Source organism: Pongo abelii, chromosome 12 (assembly GCF_028885655.2).
Source record: "Pongo abelii isolate AG06213 chromosome 12, NHGRI_mPonAbe1-v2.0_pri, whole genome shotgun sequence".
In the NCBI taxonomy this organism is placed as follows: Eukaryota; Metazoa; Chordata; class Mammalia; order Primates; family Hominidae; genus Pongo; species Pongo abelii.
The window spans coordinates 67,113,050-67,136,380 of NC_071997.2; the positions used below are offsets into that span (position 1 = coordinate 67,113,050).

Here is a 23,331-nt window from a genome sequence, read left to right on the forward strand (position 1 = left end):
TCTCATTAGTTACAATTCCAAGTTAACATTTAACACCTCATAAAAAAATATTAAGTCAGGAAAGGCTGCCACCTACTGAATTAGTAAAGCAATGCTCTAGAATGACCATTTCCAAAGTATGTTTCTTAGACCACTAATCCCATGAAATTCTGAAAAGTCCTAGAGCATAAGTCTGAGAAACACGCATACTATATTAATTGTGCATATATTAGCATACCAAAGGCACTGAGTTCTACAGTGAAGTGAAATCAACTCTTTCCCAAACTTATCTGACAATGTAATCCTTTTTAATTTTTGTGAAATGCTTATTAACATCTCAGGGAAATAAAGTTCTGCAAAACATATGTTGAGAAATGCTATGCCAAATAACATCTCGCATCTAATTATATCTCAAAATAACATCTTGCATCTAATTATATCCTAGTATAGAGAGTAATTTATGATTCTTGCCTTAATTTGCATTATATGGTGCCCTAAAATAATTAAATAGAAACTTAATGTAGAGACATTAAAAGTCACACATATACATATTACAACAACCCAAGACAAAAATACTGATTCTAAGAAAACCTCCTTAAGCTGACACCAATAATCATGGCTGTCCACTTTAAAACACATATATATTATATACCGGAAACACTTACTGTATAAGATTCAACTAATACTGTGGTTTCTAAGGCCAGTTTCTGCTCTTGCTCAATATTATATCCCACGTAACACAGTTTTTCTTTAATCATGCGAACTGTTTCAAAATCAGCAGAGTGGTTGAAGGCGTATCCTCGCAACAGAAGTAGCTGGTACAAAACAATAGCAATAAGTTCATAATACATCTGAATGAGTTCTACTCTGCAAAAGCTATTAATGCTCATTAAATATGTCACATCAATAACAAACAGAATGGGCAGTGGATCCTCAGCTCTTACTATTTCAGAAGTAGGATTTTACCCGCCATAAAAGGATTTATATTTCAGTTTCAGAGAGGGTAAAAGAATTAACAATTCATAAATAAGTCAGTAAAATGACTAGAAAAGTCAGTTTTTGAAAAGCACTGCATGAGTACTAATGTTTTGATAGTTTTGATAAATAATCAAAAGTATATTAATGAATAAATATTATTTTAGTACTGGACTCCTGTAGCTTGCAGTTTGTTCAAACGATTAATGCCATATTTATGAAATGCCCCCAAGTCTTTAAAAGTTTTATCTTTAGCTTCTAGTACGGTGTCTGGCACATATTAGGACAATAGCATTTGTTTAACAAATGATAAGGGAATTATTGGGATACTCAAAGGTATAATCTCCATTGTTACATTTCTTAAATGCTAGAAAATACTATCATTTTTTTAAAAACCCACTGAGAGAAAAAAACATTACTAGACTTTACAAATAAAAAAAAAATCCTCTAATATTTGAGTCTGTGTTCTAAAGACAACCCCAGAAATTCTGTTGGTTACGCTTTGAATTTTGGCCTAAAATGAGAGTATTATAATTCTCATTAATTTAATCTCCCCTCATGAGGAGGATTACTTTAAATGAGACTGAAGGAACCCAATGTCAAGGTAAAGACAGTGCAACCCAATTTAATGCAGAGACAGGGTTTCTTAACAGCAGTACCACTGACAGACTATACATTGTTTGTTGTGCAGCCAGCCCTATTCATTATAGAATGTTCAGTAGCATTCCTGCCCAGCTCAGACAACCAAAAATGTGTCCAGAAATTGCTAATATGCCCCAGAGGACAGCACTGTCCCTTGGTGAGAACCACTGTCCTGGAGAGGATAGACTGATTATAGAATTGCGGTATAAACAATTTTCTAAATTTTATTTTAATATTAAAAATGATATATGTTAGCAAGTAGACGCCTTATGTATTTTCTCCAGTAATGTTTTAAAGAAAATTATAACTAGTTATATTCAGAAGTAAACTAAAATAGTAAATATTAAAAACTGGATCTATTCCATGAAAACTACTAAATATAAGTCTGGCGTATTTGGGCTGTTTTCCTCAAATATCATTAATTTGCTATCACTGTATTTTGTAGGAAAGGACAAGAGCAGACAACCCAACCAAGATTATGGCTTAAAACATACCTGCTCAAAGAAAGGTTTTATGGCAGAAAAGGCTGCCTGAGCTGTCCAAGAAAGTTTCAAGTTAGGGGTCTCTTCTATCCTTGAAATATTTGTCTACTCATTCCTCAGGAATAACAAATATAATTATGTAATGATATCATGTACTCTCATTAGTATACAGAGATCATGTGTGTACACTTCTTTTCTTGTTTTTAATGTATCTTTTTCTTTTTTTCATGTGTATAAATCTTATATGAATTTTTATATAAATAAGGGAAGTAACTGGATAATTTCTCTAGTGGTACAGATTTGCTGGAATCCTAAAACGATAGATTCAATTCTGTGTTAAGGTGGTAAACAAATTACAAAATTTAATTTCCATGATATTTTCCTTTCACTTACCTTGATAAGATATCTAGTTATATCTCTCCCAGCAATATCCAGTCTCCTGGTAAGATGAGGGAGAGAAAAGCCTTCATATACTGGGCAAATGTGAGTGACACCATCTCCAGAGTCTACCACTACACCAGTCAACAAACCTGCATAAAAGCCAGGGGGATTTAAATAAAAAGTCAAATCAGAAAAACCAAAGCCAGCAGAGTTCCAAATACAGTAGGGAAGCCAAAATAGAAACGTAACCAACTAGAAGCCAGAATTTATTATTTACTTATTTTGCAGTTTGTTTCTAATGCATAAGTATTAAAGCGAGTGTTCTCTTTTCAGACTTTTAGTCTACTATTATGTGCTGCCCAAGGAGATGAGAAGAAACAGACCCTGAGACTGAGGACTGAAAAACAGGATTTTTTTTTTCTGAGACAGGTTCTGCCTCTGTCACCCAGGCTGGAGGAGTACAGTGGCTCAATCTAGGCTCACTGCAATCTTCATTTCCTGGGTTCAAGTCATACCTCCCACCTTAGCCTCCTGAGTAGCTGGGACTACAGGCATGCGCCACCATGCCTGGCTAATTTTTGTAATTTTTTTGTAGAGACAGGGTTTCGCCATGTTGCCCAAGCTGGTCTCGAACTCCTGGCCTCAAGCGATCTGTCCGCTTTGGCCTCTCAAACTCTTGGGGTTACAGGTGTAAGCCACCACACCCAGCAGAACATGTTCTTAAAGCTCTGTACAATTCTTTATTTTTTTCAACTTAGATAGTTTTGAATATACTACAAATAACATATACTGTGTGTTCTGGAAAAATGCCTATTGATACTAGACAGCTAGAAATCTAAGAAAAATTAAACGTGGCTAGCCAAAGCATCACTTTGATTATTCACTGGAAACCTTATAATAAAAGGCAATGTCAGTTAAACCTCATAATAAAAGAACAGCAAAGAAGCTGCTTTGTTTCCCATGTTTCCTCAACCTCCTGGGCTCAAGTGATCATCTTACCTCAGCCTCTCAAGTGGCTGGGACTATAGGCGTGTGCAACCATACCCAGCTAATTTTACTTTTTATAGAGATAGGGATCTCATATGTTGCCTAGGCTGGTCTCAAACTCTGGAGATACAGCAATTTGACTGCCTTGGCTTCTCAAAGTGCTGGGATTACAGCCATGAGCCACCATACCTGGTCAAAAAAACTTTTTTTATTATTTTTATTTATATATATTTTTTGAGACAGAGTCTCACTCTGTCGCCCAGGCTGGAGTGCAATGGCACAATCTCGGCTCACTGCAACCTCTGCCTCCTGGGTTCAAGCAATTCTCCTGCCTCAGCCTCCCAAGTAGCTGGGATTACAGGCACACACCACCACGTCAGCTAATTTTTTGTATTTTTTTTTTAGTAGAGACGGGGTTTCACCGTGTTAGTCAGGATGGTCTCGCTCTCCTGACCTCGCGATCCACCCACCTTGGCCTCCCAAAGTGCTGGGATTACAGGTGTGAGCCACCACACCCGGCCTAAAACTACCTCCTTTTTAAGTGGATATAATTTGTCCTTCCTTGATGCAATAAGCCTCATAAAACTCATATATAGCCCTTGAATGTTGTACTCTTTTAAAAAGAAGAGGCTTTCCATTGCAAAAAGAAAAAAAAAAGAGGAATTCACACCATCATCAATTCAAAAATACTCCCAGTAACACTGACTAATGCAAGAATTTACATTTTATTTCCCAAAGAGCCCTCCCTACTCACCTCACCTTATTTTCTACCACTTCCATCAGGTCACATACTGGCCTTTCTCCAAACACACCTGACCCATTTCCAGTGCCACACTCTTTTCCCACTGGATTATCCCCTTAAGTGCCTAAAAGACTCCTTGGCACATATCTGACAGGCCCAGACATTCTCAGTAAGTTCCTGTTGAATTTATAAGACCATTAAAAAAAAAAAAAAAAAAAAGAGCTCTCCCAACATGGCCAATATTTTATTTCCAATAAAGAGGGAGGCAGTTGCTAATGGCAATATCAAGAGAATATATAAGTAGTCCCCTCCATTAAACCCACCTCAAAAGTTAGAAATGCACTCCCAAATGTTTACCTTTTCCTTTTTAATCTACTATATATTTGACAGGCATGATTTTATGCTACCTTTTTGAATCTCTGCGTACTTTTTTTAACTCAAGCCAATTCTGGGGACAAATTCCATGCATAAAAAATTAAAATAGCTATGCCAGGCACGGTGACTCATGCCTGTAATCCCAGCACTTCAGGAGGCTGAGGTGGGCGGATTACCTGAGGTCGGGAGTTTGAGAACAGCCTGACCAATATGGAGAAACCCCATATCTACTAAAAATACAAAATTACCCGGGTGTGGTGGCACATGTCTGTAATCCCAACTGCTCGGGAGGCTGAGGCAGGAAAATCACTTGAACCTAGGAGGTGGAGGTTGTGGTAAGCCAAGATTGCACTATTGCACTCCAGCCTGGGCAACAAAAGCAAAAATCTGTCTCAAAAAAAAAAAAAAAAAGAAAAAAATTAAAATAGCTTAAAAGAGAGAATATTCTATTTTTTAAAAAATAAGTCTTTAAGACTTTTTTTTACCTTAAATACATATTTAGCAAATAAAAATGTATATAAAATCTTATTTCACAAATTTTAAAAACTGTGAAAATATTTCAAAGTGTGGTATATAAATAATGTAGTTTTCTGGGGCTTATAACTCATTGAGAAACCAAATTCTCTGACATAAAACGTACATAATAAATGTCTGATGAAGTGATTTTTCTAACAGTTAAGCTTCACCTACCTTGAGCGTACAAAGTCAGAACTGCCTGGATGGCTACATACACACCAGAAAACTGGTAAGTTTCAAACATTACCTGTAAATGCAGACAGAAAGAAAAAAACTGGTATTCAGAAAATTACATAATAAACAAATGCTTTCTTCATGGTCACAGAGTGAATTAATTGCCCAAAATAGAATCAAATGGACCTGAAATAGTCTTCCATTTTCATCAGCTCCTCTTATTTCCTTTTAAAGTCCTGCTGCCACAGAGCTCCAAGTCTGAAGACAGATTTCTGGATACATACTAAGTCCCCAAGCATTTCGTAAGCGTGACAAAGCAAAGATTTCTTAGTGTATTAGTTAATGACTAATTAGTGTGAAAGCTCTCTGTATTGAACAAGACCTTCTTAATTGATGTCCCTTAAGGGAAATTCTTTTTTTTTTTTTTTTTTTTTTTGAGATGAAGTCTCACTCTGTTGCCCAAGCTGGAATGCAGTGGTGCAATCTTGGCTCACTGCAACCTCCACCTCCAGGGTTCAACTGATTCTCCTGCCTCAGCCTCCTGAGTAGCTGGAACTACAGGCACGCACCACCACGCGTGGCTAATTTTTGTATTTTTAGTACAGACAGGGTTTCACTATGTTGGCCAGGCTGGTCTCAAACTCCTGACCTCGTGATCCACCCACCTTGGCCTCCCAAAGTGCTGGGATTACAGGTGTCAGCCACCGCATCCAGCCAGGGAAATATCTTTTTTTCTTTTTTGAGATGGAGTCTTGCTCTGTCTCCCAGGCTGGAGTGCAGTGGTGCCATCTCGGCTCACTGCAACCTCCGCCTCCCTGGTTCACGCCATTCTCCTGCCTCAGCCTCCCGAGTAGCTGGGACTACAGGCGTACACCACCACACCCGGCTAAATTTTTGTATTTTTAGTAGAGACGGGGTTTCATTATGTTAGCCAGGATGGTCTCGATCTCCTGACCTCATGATCCGCTTGCCTCGGCCTCCCAAAGTGCTGGGATTACAGGCGTGAGCCACCACACCCGGCCGGGAAATATCTTTTAATTCAAAGACAAAATATAGAAATTGCTTTACAGAGCCTCGTACCCCCTCCCTCAATCTAGGCCAAGAGTGTAGCTCTGTCTACCCTGAGCAGCTTAAAAATTAAAAGAAAGAAAGAAAGAAAAAAAAAACCCAGTAAAATGGCATGGCAAAGACAAAAATCAATGGTTAATTCCTGATTGCTGGAAGATACAAAAATGGCTTAGCTGCTGAGCCCAGTCCCTACTTGAATCAAGACTGTAATTACAACCTCCAAATGAACTATCCTGGAAGGAGGAGTTGTTTCCTTTGTGCCCTCACTGGTCACACACATGTTCATTCTCTGTAGCCCAGGTCAGCTGGGAACATCCTGCATGATTTTTTTTTGGTGATCTAGACTGAGTACGCCTTGACTGGTAGGGTTGTCTATCACTCTGAATATCTAAATATTTAGAAATTTTACAACTGACCACAATGAAAATTACACAGAATTTAAATTCTACAACTCTGAAACACATACTCATCAATTAAGCAATTAAGATAGTCTGAATAGTATTTTATTCCATCATCCTTTATTCCACCTCCACAGGGATGAAAATGGAAAAATGATCATATATATGCACATAGCAATGTGAAAGCATGTTAATGAGATTAAGGTAGGACACTATCAGTCACAGACATATTTGTAGTCATAAACAAATAAGAATATTAAAATATAAGCCATAAGAAATCATATGGATTCTTTAAAACGATGATCTTAGATTTTCAAAACACTTAATACAAAAATTGAGTTTTAATACAGGCTTTAAAAATACTGTCTAACAACATTTTCTTCTAAACCCTTTCAAAAATTTCTATCAAAATATTTAAACATATTCATAAACAAAATATGTACATTAAATAGTAACTGGAAAGCTACAGAAGTTATTAAATTTCTACTTCATATATACAAAAATAGAAGAACCTTGAAAAATTACTTATTTAAACTATGAGGATCATAGCTCTCTTGCTCTCTCTTTCCTCTGTAACTGCTTATTTCATTATTTCATTAGCTTTTTTTTTTCTTTTTCTTTTTTCGAGACAGAGTCTCACTCTGTCGCTCAGGCTGGAGTGCAGTGGGGTAATCTCAGCTCACTGCAACCTCCACCTCCTGGGTTCAAGCAATTCTCCTGCCTCAGCCTCCTGCGTAGCTGAGGGGTACAGGCGTGCACCACTATGCCCAGCTAATTTTGTGTTTTTAGTAGAAACGGAGTTTTGCCATGTTGGCCAGGCTGGTCTCCAATTCCTAGTCTCAAGTGATCCACCCGCCTTGGCCTCCCAAAGTGCTGGGAGCCACCTAGCCCAGCCTCATTAGCGTTTTCAATCTCCTGCTGGCTCCTCCTATCTCTCTGGTCCTTGACCTTTTCACCACTGTCCACCCTCTCTTCTTTGTTGAACCATATCATTTACAGCCCTACCTTCAAAATAGACCTATAATCTGGTAATTTCTCACTATCTCTACTACTACTACTTCAATCCTAACCATCATTATCTTTTGCTTAAATGACTGAAAAAGTCTCCAACTCCTCTATCTTTGCCTCCTTGTGGGATACTCACAACAGAGAAATCTAAATCTGAGCATCTCCCTTTCCTGTAACAGCCCCATATTTTACCCAGAGTAAAAGCCCAATTCCCTTTTTTTTTTTTGAGACTGAGTCTCACCCTGTTGCCCAGGCTGCAATGCAGTGGTGTGATCTCGGCTCACTGCAACCTCCACCTCCTGGGTTCAAGCGATTCTCCTACCCCAGCCTCCCAAGTAGCTGGGATTACAGGCACGCGCCACTACGCCCAGCTAATTTTTGTATTTTTAGTAGAGATGGGGTTTCACTATGTCGGTCAGGCTGGTCTCGAACTCTTGACCTCGTGATCCGCCCGCCTCGGCCTCCCAAAGTGCTGGGATTACAGGCGTGAGCCACCACATCCAGTCGCCCAATTCCTAATTAGAGCCTACAAGGCACCAATATTACTTATTCGACCTCATCTTCTGCTGCTCTCTCCTCAACCACACTGGCTTCCTTGCTTATTCTTTAATATACCAGGCTTGTTCCTAACTGAAGACCTTTACACTGGCTACTCCCTTTATCTGGAATACCATTCTCCTATATATCCTGGCTAACTCACTTACCCTGTCTGTTTAAACATCACCTTCTCACAACCTATGTACAATTACAACCTCCCACTCCCCATTAACCTGATTTATTTTGCCTTTAGCATCTACAGCTGACCCTTGAATAACAAGTTTGAACCACACAGGTCCACTTATACACGATTTTTGTCAATAAATCTTTCCTGCCTCCCCTTCCACCTCTTCTGTCTGTGCCACCCGAGACAGCAAGACCAACCCCTCCTCTTCTTCGTCAGCGTGAAGACAATGAGGATGAAGATCTTTACGATGACCCACATCCATTTAAGGTATAGTAAATGTATTTTCTCTTATGATTTTTTTTTTTTTTTTTCAGATGGAGTCTCGCTCTGTTGCCCAGGCTGGAGTGCAGTGGCGCGATCTCCACTCACTGCAAGCTCCGCCTCACAGGTTCACGCCATTCTCCTGCCTCAGCCTCCTGAGTAGCTGGGACTACAGGCTCCCGCCACCATGCCCGGCTAATTTTTTGTATTTTTAGTAGAGACGGGGTTTCACTGTGTTAGCCAGGATGGTCTCGATCTCCTGACCTCGTGATCCGCCCGCCTCCGCCTCCCAAAGTGCTGAGATTACAGGCATGAGCCATCGCGCCCGGCCATGATTTTCTTAACAGCATTTCCTCTAGCTTACTTTATTGTAAGAATATAGTATATAATACATATTATGTTATTGGTAAGGCTTCTTCTGGTCAACAGTAGGCTATTAGAAGTTAAGTATTTTGGGGGGCAGTTAAGTTTGCACGTGAGTAGGGAGGGTTGGTGCCCCTAACCCCTGCATTGCTCTTGGGTCAACTGGATTGCTCACCTTCTAACAAACCATTTAATTAACTCTGTAACTGCTTATTGTATTACCCTTTTCAATCTCCTTCTGCTGGCTCCTCCATAAAAACTTAATTAACTTAATTAACTCACTAAATTAAAAACCTAATTTTTTTGGTCTGTTTTTCCCTGTTAGAATATATACACTCCATGGCAGTAGGATTTTTTGTTTACTGATCTATCCTACTTCCCTACTTAGAATGACTAGCATATAGTAGATACTTAATAAGATCTGAAGGAAAACAATTATTTTTATTCTCTTTATCCATAGCAACAGTAAGAAAATTTTTGATTTAACATAATATCACAGAAATACACATATGCATATCCTGCATAAAAACTCACCTCTACAATCTTCTCTCTGTTTTTGGTTGGGTTCATAGGAGGTTCTGTGAGTAAGATTTTACAATTTCTGGTATCTATATTAAGTTTCTCTGGTCCAAATGTGTAGTCCCACAGGTGTTTCATGTCATCCCAATTTCGTACTATGCCATTTTCCATAGGGTAGTTAACTTCTAACATTGATCGTAATTCACTTGCCTCATCACCAACCATAAGATCCTAGAAAATTATGTCAAAGCTGTAGATCAAAGTCTTGCATAATATTTAAGAAAACTTGGGAATAATTAATTTTAATCTTTCTGACACTTGCAAAATAAATTTTTATTCCACAAGTTAGAAAATCTTTTCTATCAAGAACAATGTCTTAGAAAGTTTAATCATGGATAATAAATTTTTACATACAATGTGGTTTAAATCAATAAATTGACCTTACCTTTAACACAAATGTTTCCAAAAGAAGAGCATTAGCACAAATAAACCCCACATTTTCATATTTTGGAGGGTTTTGTATGAGGTTTCATCTGTTTCTTTTGCTCAATTGTTCAAAAAATAAGGCCTGTGATATGTGAAATAGCACATCAGGGGGGAAAAAAACTTGTAGAAAAATGCTCAATGCATGCAGCACATTTCTTTGCACTAAATATCAAAATGATAAATGTAAGTATTATAAAGCATAATGAAAGAAGCAAAAAATAAAATGATTCTTTATTACTCTATAATAATGCATACATACACCAACTAACTTATAAATAGCACAAACTTCTATCTACATATGCCTGAATAAGAATTTAAACTGTTTCTACATACGCCTCACCAAGGTGAATGAGGATTTGTAGAGTTATAAAAAATTAAGATATAGGCAAATAACCCATCCTTTAACACTGTCTCCTGAGCAACATTTTCAATCTTAAAGTATATTGGAAAACTACACCATCACACATGAAGCATAATACTCACAAGTCTTGTCTCCAATGAGAGCATACTTAAGATGACCCACATTTGATAGTCACATTTTGTATATATAATAAGTAAGGATGTCCTAGCATTTAGACTTATTTTTAGAAAACAGCTAGTCAAGATGTTAAATAATATTAATTTCTACATATGTTGATAAATTCAATTAAAAAAACTAGTATCAGAAGTAGATATTTGCTACAATACGTTAAGTTTTAATTATGGAGAGACAAAAAAAACAGAAGCAACAAAATTAACACGAAATTATTTTTTTGAGACTGAGTCTTGCTCTACTGCCCAGGCGAGAGTGCAGTGGCGTGATCTCAGCTCACTACAACCTCCGCCTCCCAGGTTCAAGCGATTCTCCTGCCTCAGCCTCCTGAGTAGCCGGGATTACAGGCACCTGCCACCACGCCCGGCTAATTTTTGTATTTTTAGCAGAGATGGGGTTTCACCATGTTGGCCAAGCTGGTCTCAAACTCCTGACCTCAAGTGATTCACCCATCTCGGCCTCCCAAAGTGTTGGGATTACAAGCAGGAGCCACCGCACCTGGCCAACATGAGATGTTTTAAAACGAAGGCTTAAAAATATATGAGTTTTAAATTAAAAAAGAAAAAGAAAATATCAGAGATGAAACCAAGATGAGGACTCTAACAAAAAAACAAACAGCTTTCTAGAAAATCCACTAAAAGCAACATCAAAAAGTATAACAAAGTTAAAAACAGATGCTAGAAATGTTCAGTAAAAATTTCTGTTGCAATTTCTTACGAAGCTCATTTACCATAACTAACTTATTACTCAAATTTCTGAAATATTAAATGTTTAGACTCCTTTTTTTTTGAGATGGGGTCTCACTCTGTCACCCAAGCTGGAGTGCAGTGGTGCCATTATGGCTTACCACAACCTCAACCTCCCCAGGCTCAGGTGATCCTCCCACCTCAGCCTCCCGAGTAGCTGGGACTACAGGCTACATGCCCAGCTAATTCTTGTATTTTTAGTAGAGACAGGGTTTCATCATGTTGCCCAGGCTGGTCTTGAACTCCTGGGCTCAAGGGATCTGCCCACCTCAGCCTCCCAAAGTGCTAGGATTATAGGCATGAGTCACCACACCCAACCGTTTAGATTCTTCTATGAGGAATACGCAAAACTAAAAATCTGTATTTGTGAATTCTAGTTAATAACATGCACACATTGAACTACTCAGGGAGAAGTATACTGGTATCTGCAACTTACTTTGAAATCCATCAAAAAACAAGATGCACTGATGAATGAATAGATGAACAGATATGTAATAAATCAGTATGATATATATTAATGTCAGAATCTAGGTGATGGATATACAAGTTTCATTGTAAAATCATTTCAATATTGCTACATTTTCTTAATACTGCTTAATAAAATGTTAGGGGGGAAATCTATACCTGTAATTATATATACTATTTTTGTTACTAACTTTCCTCTACGTCTTTTTTTGTGTTGTACAAGATAACAGATTAGATAATTAGATAATATAATCAGTATTATTTCAACCAATTTGAAATAAGTCTGATCTGATTTCAACAGAAATTTACTTTTTATTTAATGTACGAATAGGGGCTTACATTTACATGACCCAATGCCAACTCTAAATAAATGCCTCATGTATCTACTTCTAGGACCACACATACTACAAAGGATTAACTGAAAGAAATGTTTGGAATTGAGGATCCTTACCTTCCTCAGAACAAACAGGACATTTAAAATGGAGTATTCACTTATTTAAGAAGCACAAAGTTTGACTATTCAAGCTATCCAATTAAAAAATTTTCATATCTAAAATTTTAATCAAAAAATCCTACTAAGTGTTATATAACTTGCTTTCATCACTCAGAACCAAGTTATAAGTGATCAGATCAGACCTTAGGTTTTAACCACCTGCCCCACCACTGAACATCACCTATCTGAAACAATGAAAAAAATCACAGTAACTGAGATGCTGTTTCAAAGGTATTTATAATTCATGAAAAGTGGGTAGTAGGGATTATATTTGCCAAGAATCATTTTGAACAATGTCACCTCAAATTAGAATACAGAGTAAACTCAAGTTCAAAAGCACAATTAAATTCCTAGAAGAAAATTCCACTGAAAACATTTGTTTGTTTGTTCAATTAACTAATAGAGGCAGGGTTTTGCTCTGTCACCCAGGCTGGAGTGCAGTGGCCCTGTCATCACCCACTGCAGCCTCAAGCTTCTGGGCTCAAGCAATACTCCTGCCTTAACCTCCCAAGTAGCTTGGGAGGCACATATCACTATGCCTGGTTACTTTTTAAAAAACTTTCTGTAGAGACAGGGTCTTGCCATGTTGCCCAGACTGGTCTTGAACTCCTGGGCTCAAGCTACCCTCCCACCTCGTCCTGCCAAAGTGCTGGAATTACAGGCATGAACCACCTCACTCGGTCAAAAACTTCTGTTAAAATGAGCCTACACTGTTCTCTACAAGCACACTCTTTCCTTTTCTTTTCTTTTGAGATGGAGTCTCACTTTTGCCCAGGCTGGAGCGCAGTAGCATGTTCTTGGCTCACTGCAACCTCTGCCTCCCGGGTTCAAGCGATTCTCCTGCCTCAGTCTCCTGAGTAGCTGGAATTACAGGCACACACCACCACATCTGGCTAATTTTTGTATTTTTAGTAGAGATGGGGCTTCACCATGTTCATCAGGCTGGTTTTGAACTCGTGACCTCGTGACCTTGTGATCCACCCACCTGGGCCTCCCAAAGTGCTGAGATTACAGGCACAAGCCACCGTGCCCAGCAAGCACACCCTTTTCTTAATCTCATTAGAATATTAACACAAATGTATGATCTTTTATTTAGGATAAATTTCGTCTTTTAAATGTTTTTGTTTATTCAAAAGAAAACTTCACAAAGTTACTATTACTAGTTAAAATATATGTTAGAAGTGCCTGATTTTTGTCAGAGATTCTTACAAACAATATTAAAAACAAACTTGAAAAGTATCTACTACAGAAGCACTTAGACTATCACAGAAAAATACAATGAAAGAGTTAAATGTCTGAGATAAGCCCAGCAAGCTTATAGTTGTAAAGAAAAACGCACTGCACAATGTTATTTATTTGGGGGGGATATCTGTTGTTTATAGAAAAGCTTTACCTTTTTCTTATTTATCCTCAGATAACGTTGTGAAATCTGCCCATCAGTAAGGATGATATGGAAAGAATTCTCTTTTTCTATCTATGGTTTATTTACATATTAAAATTTTACTCAGTTTATTAAGTACACATATGATACCATACTAGATGCAAATATATATACAGGCTATGACAGTCAATGTTCAATTTAATACTGGTCAATAAAGTGAATTTATTCAAATGTAACAACTTCACTTGAATTTTCTGGATCACACATATCCTATATAAAGCCATTTGGTTTCTAATATTATGCACAACACATTCCATTTTAATTATAACATTCATCTACAAGAAAAACAAGGAAAACAATTCAAAACTATGTTAGTAATTAGTTCTTGTTTGGTCCATTGTACGCAATCAGGAAAGTATAGGACTTAATTAGTTGCTATCAAATTGAAGCAATGAAAAAGGTTAAAAATCAAAGTACTTAAAATAAAAATATGGAATAACCCCCCCTCCCCAATACTAAAGGGACACAAAACAACAACTACTGTCCCATCAAGCAAAAGTGGAAAACAAACAGAGCATGTGTGTAACCTCACTTACCATCTTTTTGTTATTCTACTTCAACGGGTCAAGAAAGGTGAAGAGAGAGAAGGTAGAAGTAAGAGTCAGAAAAGGCCTAAATAAAATCCTCACTGAAATGTTTAAACATACAAGCAATAGAGACAATTAGGTTGAGGTCAGATGCAGTACTACTATATTTAATGGAGTTAATAATTAGGGCCAAATTAACATGGACAGTTATTCCTGAATGCAAATTAACTCATTAAACGATTTAAATTTCCATTTTTTAGTCTATCACATTTTAGCTAACAAGACACAAAAAGTATAAGTCAAAATACTAAGCACAGGAATTCCAAAAAGTAAGCTTCTTTAATTCATTACTGAATTTAAGAACTTTAATTAAGAAAAATAAATGATAACAGCAAAGGTCTAGCTGAGTAGGCAGAGAGTTAGATAGCTCAGGGTTGTTTTTCCAAGCTCTAGTGTTCAAGTTAAATTTATTTGACACAGGTATCTTTTGCTGTTTTCTACTCGAAGAACAATTTAACTTGATAAGCTTACAAGATTGCACAAAGTGAACAGAATTGAGCCAATAGAATACAGAATGACAAACCATACAAGCAAATGCTGCTAGGGAATTCCTTGGCAAAAATGTTTTATTAGCATATTGACAAATTTGATTTCTATCACTTGGCCTTAAAAATGAAGAAAGTGGGCATGAAGAGATGTGTAGTTATTTGTGCCTATGTTGGAAAATAAATTTATGGCTATACATGATATTTCTTCATACCTCAAAAATTTTACTGTCCAGTATATAAAAAAGCCATTCTTTAAAAACCTGACACTGAATAAAAAGTATAGCCTTCGACTTCATTAAACAGTTTATCCTTATCACTATTATTAGCTAATTTCCAGTCAAAGTTCATTTAAGATAGAATTCATTCAGAATGAAAGGAGTTCACAATAAGCAAGTAAGGAATCCCACAAATATTCCAAAAGCTCCTTAAAAAGGAAAGACTTACATTGAGTGTCCCATTTTTTTTGTTAACAGGAGAGGCCAGAAAAACTCGTTACTTTAACTCTTAAAAAAAAAAACTAACACAGAACCCAAGTTTCTGCTTGTATTTTTATTCGTTGTGTAACTCAACTCTCTATCCCAAAAGCAGAAGGCTACATAGCAAATCTCTACCACCTATTACCACCTTCCTACATAAAACAAATGTCCCAAAGAGATACGCCCTAATGCATATTTCAAATGACTCATAACCTTACACTGAAGGCTTGCTAAAGACTATCCAGATAGGACCAACAATGCTAGCATGTTCACAAATAATTCACTAAAAAAGACCCTAAATTCTACAGCATTCTGTATAACTTGATCCCTCAGTCACCTGAAGAACTTAAAGCCAACTGGTGACTACTGTCCTCTCACTGTTCTCTTTCTTCTCAAATATTGTTAACTCCTACTTGACTTCTGATCCCTTTAATATGGGAGAAAAATCTATCGTCTTTTCATGTAGTCTTTTATCTTAAATACAGTGAGTAGGCAATGAAAACTTTCCTTCCTCTTTATGGTAAGATACATAATGCAAGGCCAAATAAAGGCTTGAATGGCTTCCTTCTGCACATTATGGAAATAAGTTATATTAATGAAAAGAGGAATCAATGAGATTTACACCCTGTGTTTTCCTAAATGGCTATATAAAAAAGTAGAGGGATCAGGCCATAAAAACATGAAAAGAAAAAGTCTAAGGTGCCAAAGAGACACTCACATACAATGACAAATATATGGAATTGAAAGACATAAAAATACCAGGCCGATTTCTTTTAAAAATTATATTATGTAATAGGACTTAAGTCACTAACACAGCGTTTCACATTAATGTAATAAACTTAAGTATCTTACTCCAAAGAGTAATGGCATCAAGCCATACATAAACAAAATCAGATGAAATTAACTTCAATTTTTGTGCCCCTGTTCAGGTGTTGATATAAATTAAAAATATGAGAACTTCTGTCCTCCCCTTTGCTTTTCATGGCAACATATTTTAAAACTACTTAAAAGAACTGTTAAACTACTTTTATAAGAACACCTCACATGTCTTGATTATCATTTATCAATAAATAAAATATTACCTTGATTTCAATGTTTCCCACTTTGGTGGTTGATCTGATAATAGGTCTTCCAACCAAAGCTGGGAAGATGTGTTCTGGAAAGTTAGAGCCTGCATATCCACACTTCACAAACTGGAATGAAACAGTAAAATAAAAGTGGGTTAGCATCAGGATATTTACTATATTTTAAGACAGCATCTGAAAAATACCACTTTGCATTTATATAACATTTTAAACTTTTGGTGCTTTCAGTCCACCTGAAGTAGCCACTCAAGCTACCGCAACACCTCCTTTTTACTTCTTTCATGGCATTGTCTACTTCCACGGTTCATGTTTATTTACTGCTAAATTAGTGCCTACGCTCCCTCACTAGAGCAAAAGCCTCACAAGAGCAGGGAGCTAAGCTGAGCAGTTCGTGCTGGAATCCGATACCTAACAGAGCTCCTGGCACACAGTGCTCACTCCAGAAGTATCTGTGGCATGGACAAATTCTCTGAACAAATGCTAAGGTTTTTTTTGTTTTTGTTTTGAGACGGAGTTTCACTCTTTTTGCCCAGGCAGAAGTGCAATGGCACGATCTCAGCTCACTGCAACCTCCGCCTCCTGGGTTCAAGTGATTCTCCTGCCTCAGCCTCCTGAGTAGCTGGGATTACAGGCATGCGCCACTAAGCCCAGCTAATTTTGTATTTTTAGTAGAGATGGGATTTCTCCATGTTGGTCAGGCTGGTCTCAAACTCCTGACCTCAGGTGATCCGCCTGCCTCAGCGTCCCAAAGTGCTGGGATTACAGGCGTGAGCCACCGTGCCTGGCCAAATGCTAAGTATTTTTAGAAAGAGAAATGTGAGAAAATGAACAGAACTAAAGCTTCAATTCTAAAGCAGACTTTCATTTATTTTGGGCAAATTGCTTAGACAATGTCATTTTCCAAAATGGGAAAACCAAGTGTCATTTAAACTAGTATCACCATATTATGAAAAGAAACATTTATTAGGCATTTTTGGCTTTTATTTGTTTGAGACGGAGTTTCACTCTTGTCGCCTAGGCTGGAGTGCAGTGGCGTGATCTCAGCTCACTGCAACCTCTGCCTCCCGGGTCCAAGCAATTCTCCTGCCTTAGCCTCCCAAGTAGCTGGGATTACAGGCACCTGCCACCACGCCCAGCTAATTTTCGCATTTTTAGTAGAGACAGGGTTTCACCATGTTGGCCATGCTGGTCTCGAACTCCTGACCTCAGGTGATCGGCCTGCCTCAGCCTCCCAAAGTGCTGGGATTACAGGCGTGAGCCACTGCGCCTGGCCCTATTTACATTTTTATATTTAGATAAATTTATTTAGTAATACCAGGTAACATAATTTCATTCTCTGTGTACTGCTTCAAGGAGAACATATCATTGTGATAAAACTTCCATTTTATACATAAGAAACTGATATTCTACAGGATTTAACTACAGTAAAACTTGAGAGAATCAAGAGCTTTTAATACTTTTTTAATTTAAAAAATATTTAAAATTTAGAGTTGGGGTCTTATATGTTGCCTAGGCTGGAATGCAGTGGCACTACTGCAGCTCACCGTGGCCTCTAACTGCTAGGCTCAAGTGATGCTCCCACCTCAGCCTCACAAGTAGCTGGGACTACAGGTATGTGCCACCAGGCCTGAATAAGTTTTTATTTTCATTATTATTTTTTGAGACAGAGTCTCACTCTGTCACCCAGGCTGGAGTGCAGTGGCTCCATCTCAGATCATTGCAACCTTGGCCCCCACCGCCCCCTCCACGGGTTCAAGTGATTCTCGTGCCTCAGCCTTCTGAGTAGCTGGGACTACAGGTGTACCTCACCACGCCCAGGTAATTCTTTTTATTTTTAGTAGAGACGGGGTTTCACCATGTTGTCCTCAAACTCCTGATCTCAAGTGGTCCACCTGCCTTGGCCTCCCAAGTGCTGGGATTACAGGAGTGAGCCACCATGCCCAGCGTAAGTTTTAAAATTTTTTGTAGAGATGGGGTCTCACTATGTTGCACGGGCTGGTCTGGAACTCCTGGCCTCCAGTGATCCTCCTGTCTCAGCCTCCTGAGTTGCTGGGATTACAGGCGTGAGCCACTGTGCCTGGCAGTTACAAATTCTTGTATAGTCTGTTTACGCTGGGCCCAGTGGCTCACACCTGTAATTCCAGCACTTTGGGAGGCTTAGGCAGGTAGATCACTTGAGCCCAGAAGCTCGAGACCAGTATGGGCAACATGGCAAGATTCCCCCCCAAAAAAAACTACAAAAAACTTAAAAATTGGCCAAGCATTGTGGCATGTGCTATAGTCCCAGCTACTCCGGAGACTGAGGTGGGAGGATCACATGAGCCTGGAAGGTCAAGGCTGCCGTGATCATGTGAGACCCTGTCTCAAAAAACATATAAAAAATAAATAATAGTCTATTTAGTAAGGGCAGACATTGCAAGGAAAGGGCAAAAATTTCAGGGTGGGAGGAGGAAGCTATATAAGAAAGGAAATGTAATCATAGTCTGCACCCTCTTTAACAAGCATTTATTTAATGTTAGCTACACTGTGTTTACTGATGAATTCCAACTGCCTAGAACAGCATCTGGCACATAATAGGTACACAGTAAATGATCAATAAATATTAAAAGTTTTGCTGTTGACTTAACAGTATGACACCATGATTATTTTTAAATATATTTAATATTCAGAAAAAGTCTGTTTTTCTATGGCTCCAGGCACCACACATTCTTAGAATTAAGAATGAAAAATAGTACCTGAATGTGATACATGACAGTAATAAAACAAAGGTAGACAAAAAATAGCAATGTACCTCTTGATAGAAAGCTACTATGTACGTCACTTGAATCACCTGAGGCCAGAAGTTTGAGATCAGCCTGACCAACATGATGGAAACCCATCTCTACTAAAACTAACAAAAATTAGCCAGGTATGGTGGTGCATGCCTGTAATCCCAGTTGCTTGGGAGGCTGAGGTATGAGAATCACTTGAACCTGGGAGGCGGAGGTTGCAGTGAGCTGAGATCACGCCACTGCACTCCAGCCTGGGCAACAGAATGAGACCCTGTCTCAAAAAACAAACAAACAAACAAACAAAAAACCAACAACAAAAGAAAGCTACTATCTACAAGAAACTCTTTTGTTTAATGCGGTAAAACTTAGCAAGATCTTATGTAGCTCTCCAAAACAAAAATTTGATATTTTCAAAGATCTCTACAGCAGTCCTGTTGGAGATGACGTTGATGAACCACATTTAATTATAAATAGCCTAGGACATTCTGCCATCCAGAATTTCACTTGTCTTTTTTTTTTTTGAGATGGAGTCTCGCTCTGTCACCCAGGCTGGAGTGCAGTGACATCATCGCAGCTCACTGCAACCTCTGCCTCCTAGGTTCCAGCAATTCTGCCTCAGCCTCCCAAGTAGCTGGGACTACAGGCGCCTGCCACCATGCCCAGCTAATTTTTGCATTTTTAGTAGAGAGGGGGTTTCACCATGTTGGCCAGGCTGGTCTCTAACTCCTGACCTCATGTAATCCACCAGCCTGGGGCTTACAGGCATGAGCCACCGCACCTGGCCCCACTTAGTCTTTTCAAAACAGAGTTTTTTCAAGTATGTTAGAGTCATGACAATCAGATTAAAGCTTTTATGAAAAATTTGTCTGAAATGAGGAAAGTTCACACTCCCAATGCCACCTCAATTCCTATCCTTTCACCTCGTTTACATTTTATTAATAGAAACTACATAAAACATACTATGTAGATGTCTTCTTACAAGCCCACAAAACCTAGTCTTAGTTTTTGCCACCAAGGTAAGGGCATTTTTCAGGTACAGCTATCCATTTCTAAAAGTATTATACAATTCTTTTGGATTATTTTATTCTATTTTATTTTATTGAGACTGAGTTTCACTCAGTCGTCCAGGCTGGAGTGCAGTGGCGTGATCTCGGCTCATTGCAACCTCTGCCTCCCGGGTTCAAGCGATTCTCCTGCCTCAGCCTCCTGAGTAGCTGGGATTACAGGCGCTTGCCACTGCACCTGGCTAATTTTTGTATTTTTAGTAGAGAAGGGGTTTCACCAAGTTGGTCAGGATGGTCTCAATCTCCTGACCTCGTGATCCGCTCGCCTCAGCCTCCCAAAGTGCTGGGATTACAGGCGTGAGCCATGGCACCCAGGCTGGATTACTTTTTAAGGCAGAAGTTAGCATGATATGATAGCATATGCAATAGATAACCCACTTGCTTACAGCTACTTCCCCTTGGCAGTGGTTGATAGTGATGAACTGGAATACACTTCCCACCCTTAAAATGAACAGAATTCAGGAGTACTAGTTCATTTTTTCTCAATGTCTTCTTAAATAATGTGACCTAAGACTTGGAGGAAAAATTACTTCAGAGGAAAATAATAACATCTGGTATTTTTTAGTGTTTTCAAACTAAAACATACACACACACACACACACACACACACACACACACACACACACACACACCTCTCACACACTCTTCTCTCCCAAATCACAAACTCTCTTTTAAGTCAAACTCCAGTTTACTTGATACAAACTTAAATGATATGGAAGAGAATCTGTTCTCATCATTATCCCAATTGTTCCCACATTTCTGTATAACATCTGTCATGATCACCAGCCTAATGTCAGTCATAATTTACACAAATATCTCAAATATGGGAATTAAATACTATTTTGATATTAAATTATTATGCCTACCTCCAAGTAATAAACAGATATAGTCAAAAGTATCCATTTATCAGGATGAAAATGCTCACTTATATGGGTAAAAATTATCTCAAAAAAATAATTGAATGAACGAAAAGAGAATCTACCAGTTTGTAAGGTTCGTTTTTGGCATGCTGAATGTAAATAAATAAGTTTACTAAGTGAGAAATCGTAAGAGAAGCTGGAGGTGGCAGGAGGAGCCTGGGATGGAGCCTAGGTCTAATCCTAGTGCAGGGAAGAGGCTGCTAAGGTTGACACGTCTCCCATCTCCTTCAGAGCTACACACTGGACACACAACATGGCAAAGTGGCAAATAATCACATCACTCAAAGTCTTCCGATTATAATCGTTCAGATGGGTAGTTTGTATCTTAACATTCCTGTGAGTATATATATATATTTTTTTGAGGAATTAACAGTCTTTATTGGGCTCAGACCAGGAGTCCGTGGGTCTTGAGGACCTCTGTGTATTTGTCAATTTTCTTCTCCACGTTCTTCTCGGCCTGTTTCCGTAGCCTCATGAGCTGTTTCTTCTTCCGGTAGTGGATCTTGGCTTTCTCTTTCCTCTTCTCCTCCAGGGTGGCTGTCACTGCCTGGTACTTCCAGCCAACCTCATGAGCCAGGCGCCCCAGATAGGCAAACTTTCTGGTAGGCTTAAGACGCACAACCTTGAGGGCAGCAGGAACCACCATCCGCTTTTTCTTGTGGTAGGGCGGTGGGATGCCGTCAAACACCCTGAGACGGTCCAGAGCGGCCTGGCCTCGCTTGGTCTTGTGGGGCAGCATACCTCGCACGGTCCGCCAGAAGATGCGGCTGGGGGTCCGGAAGTGGTAGGGACCTCGGGAAGGGTTGGTGTTCATCCGCTTGCGGAGGAAAGCCAGGTACTTCAGCTTGTTTCTGTAGAAATTGCCAGAAATGTTGATGCCTTCGCAGCGTACGATCACCACCTTCCGGCCCAGCAGTACCTGTTTAGCCACGATGGCCGCCAGGCGGCCCAGGAGATGGCCTCGACCATCAAGCACCAGGACCTGCACCTCCGCCATCTTCGGCAGCCGCTTGGGAAAATCTTGTGAGTATATTTTAAGCAACAAACATTTCCCAAGTTAGAAGACAAAAACTGAAATCCCTGAAACTATAAAAACAACTGTAAACCTACTATTATTGTTTAACAAAAAAAAAGGCTTTTTATTCAAATTAAAGATTGTTAATCACTTATTAGAATTCAGCACCAGCCTTCATACAGGGTATATATTAATCCATCAAGATAGCAAAAATTGCACTATTTCACATTACTTCAAATGTGAAAACATTAACAGTTACAATAACAAGAACTAAAATAATTGGCTGGGAATGGTGGCTCACACCTGTAATCTCGGCACTGTAGCAAGCCAAAGTGGGTGGACTGCTTGGGCCTAGAAGTTCGAGACCAGCCTGAAGCTACAGAGCAAAACCCCGTTTCTACAAAAAATACAAAAATTAGCCAGGCATGGTGACACACACCTGTAGCCCCAGAAACTCGGGAGGCTGAGGTGGGAGGATCACCTGAGCCCAGGGAGGTCGAGGCTACATTGAGCCTTGAGCCACGATTGTACCACTGCACTCCAGCCTAGGCAACAGAGTGAGACCCTGTCAGAAAAAAAAAAAAAAAAAAAAAAAGGCTGAGTGTGGGGGCTCACACCTGTAATCCCAGCACTTTAGGAGGCCAAGGCAGGAGGATCATTTGAGGTCAGGAGTTCGAAACCAGCCTGGCCAATATGGTGAAACCCAATCTCTACTACAACTACAAAATTGGCTGGGCATGGTGGTACACGCCTGTAATCCCAGCTCCTCAGGAGGCTGGGGCAGAAGAATCACTTGAACCTGGGAGGCGGAGGTAGCAGTGAGCCGAGATTACACTCGGCTGAATACACTCCAGCCTGGGTGACAGAGTGAGACTCTGTCTCAAAAACAATAATAAAATAAAATAATTTTTAAAAAAAATTATACTGGCTACTCTGGGCACACTGCCTATGAGGTAGTCCTGCTCTGCAAGAAGCAGTAAAAATAAAAATTATAATTTTAAAACTATATTATTTTTTGTAGAGACAGGGGTCTCGCTGTTGCTCAGGCTGGTCTTGAACTCCCAGCCTCAAGCAATCCTCCCACCTTTACCTCCCAAAGTGCTGGGATTATAGGCATCAGCCACTGTGCCTGGCCCCAATTTTTCAATAATATAAAACTGACAATCTG

The 23,331-nt window shown here is 39.0% G+C and overlaps 2 protein-coding genes across 2 annotated transcripts in view; both read right to left on the minus strand.

Annotated features, from left to right (window-relative positions):
- Window positions 1–23,331, minus strand: part of ACTR2 (actin related protein 2) — a 43,762-nt gene that overhangs the window by 14,935 nt on the left and 5,496 nt on the right. The window contains 5 exon segments of the mRNA NM_001133479.1: window positions 645–794; window positions 2,472–2,608; window positions 5,254–5,326; window positions 9,610–9,825; window positions 16,391–16,501. Coding sequence (NP_001126951.1) covers window positions 645–794; window positions 2,472–2,608; window positions 5,254–5,326; window positions 9,610–9,825; window positions 16,391–16,501 — 687 coding nt within the window.
- Window positions 21,502–22,730, minus strand: LOC100443580 (large ribosomal subunit protein uL13-like). Its single transcript, XM_054548132.2, has one exon. The coding sequence runs from the start codon at window positions 22,143–22,145 to the stop codon at window positions 21,534–21,536; it is 612 nt and encodes a 203-aa protein (XP_054404107.1). The 5' UTR covers window positions 22,146–22,730; the 3' UTR covers window positions 21,502–21,533.

What these genes read in the sequence shown, in the direction of transcription:
- LOC100443580 (XM_054548132.2), bottom strand. Translation starts at nt 22,145, where the DNA reads ATGGCGGAGGTGCAGGTCCTGGTGCTTGATGGTCGAGGCCATCTCCTG.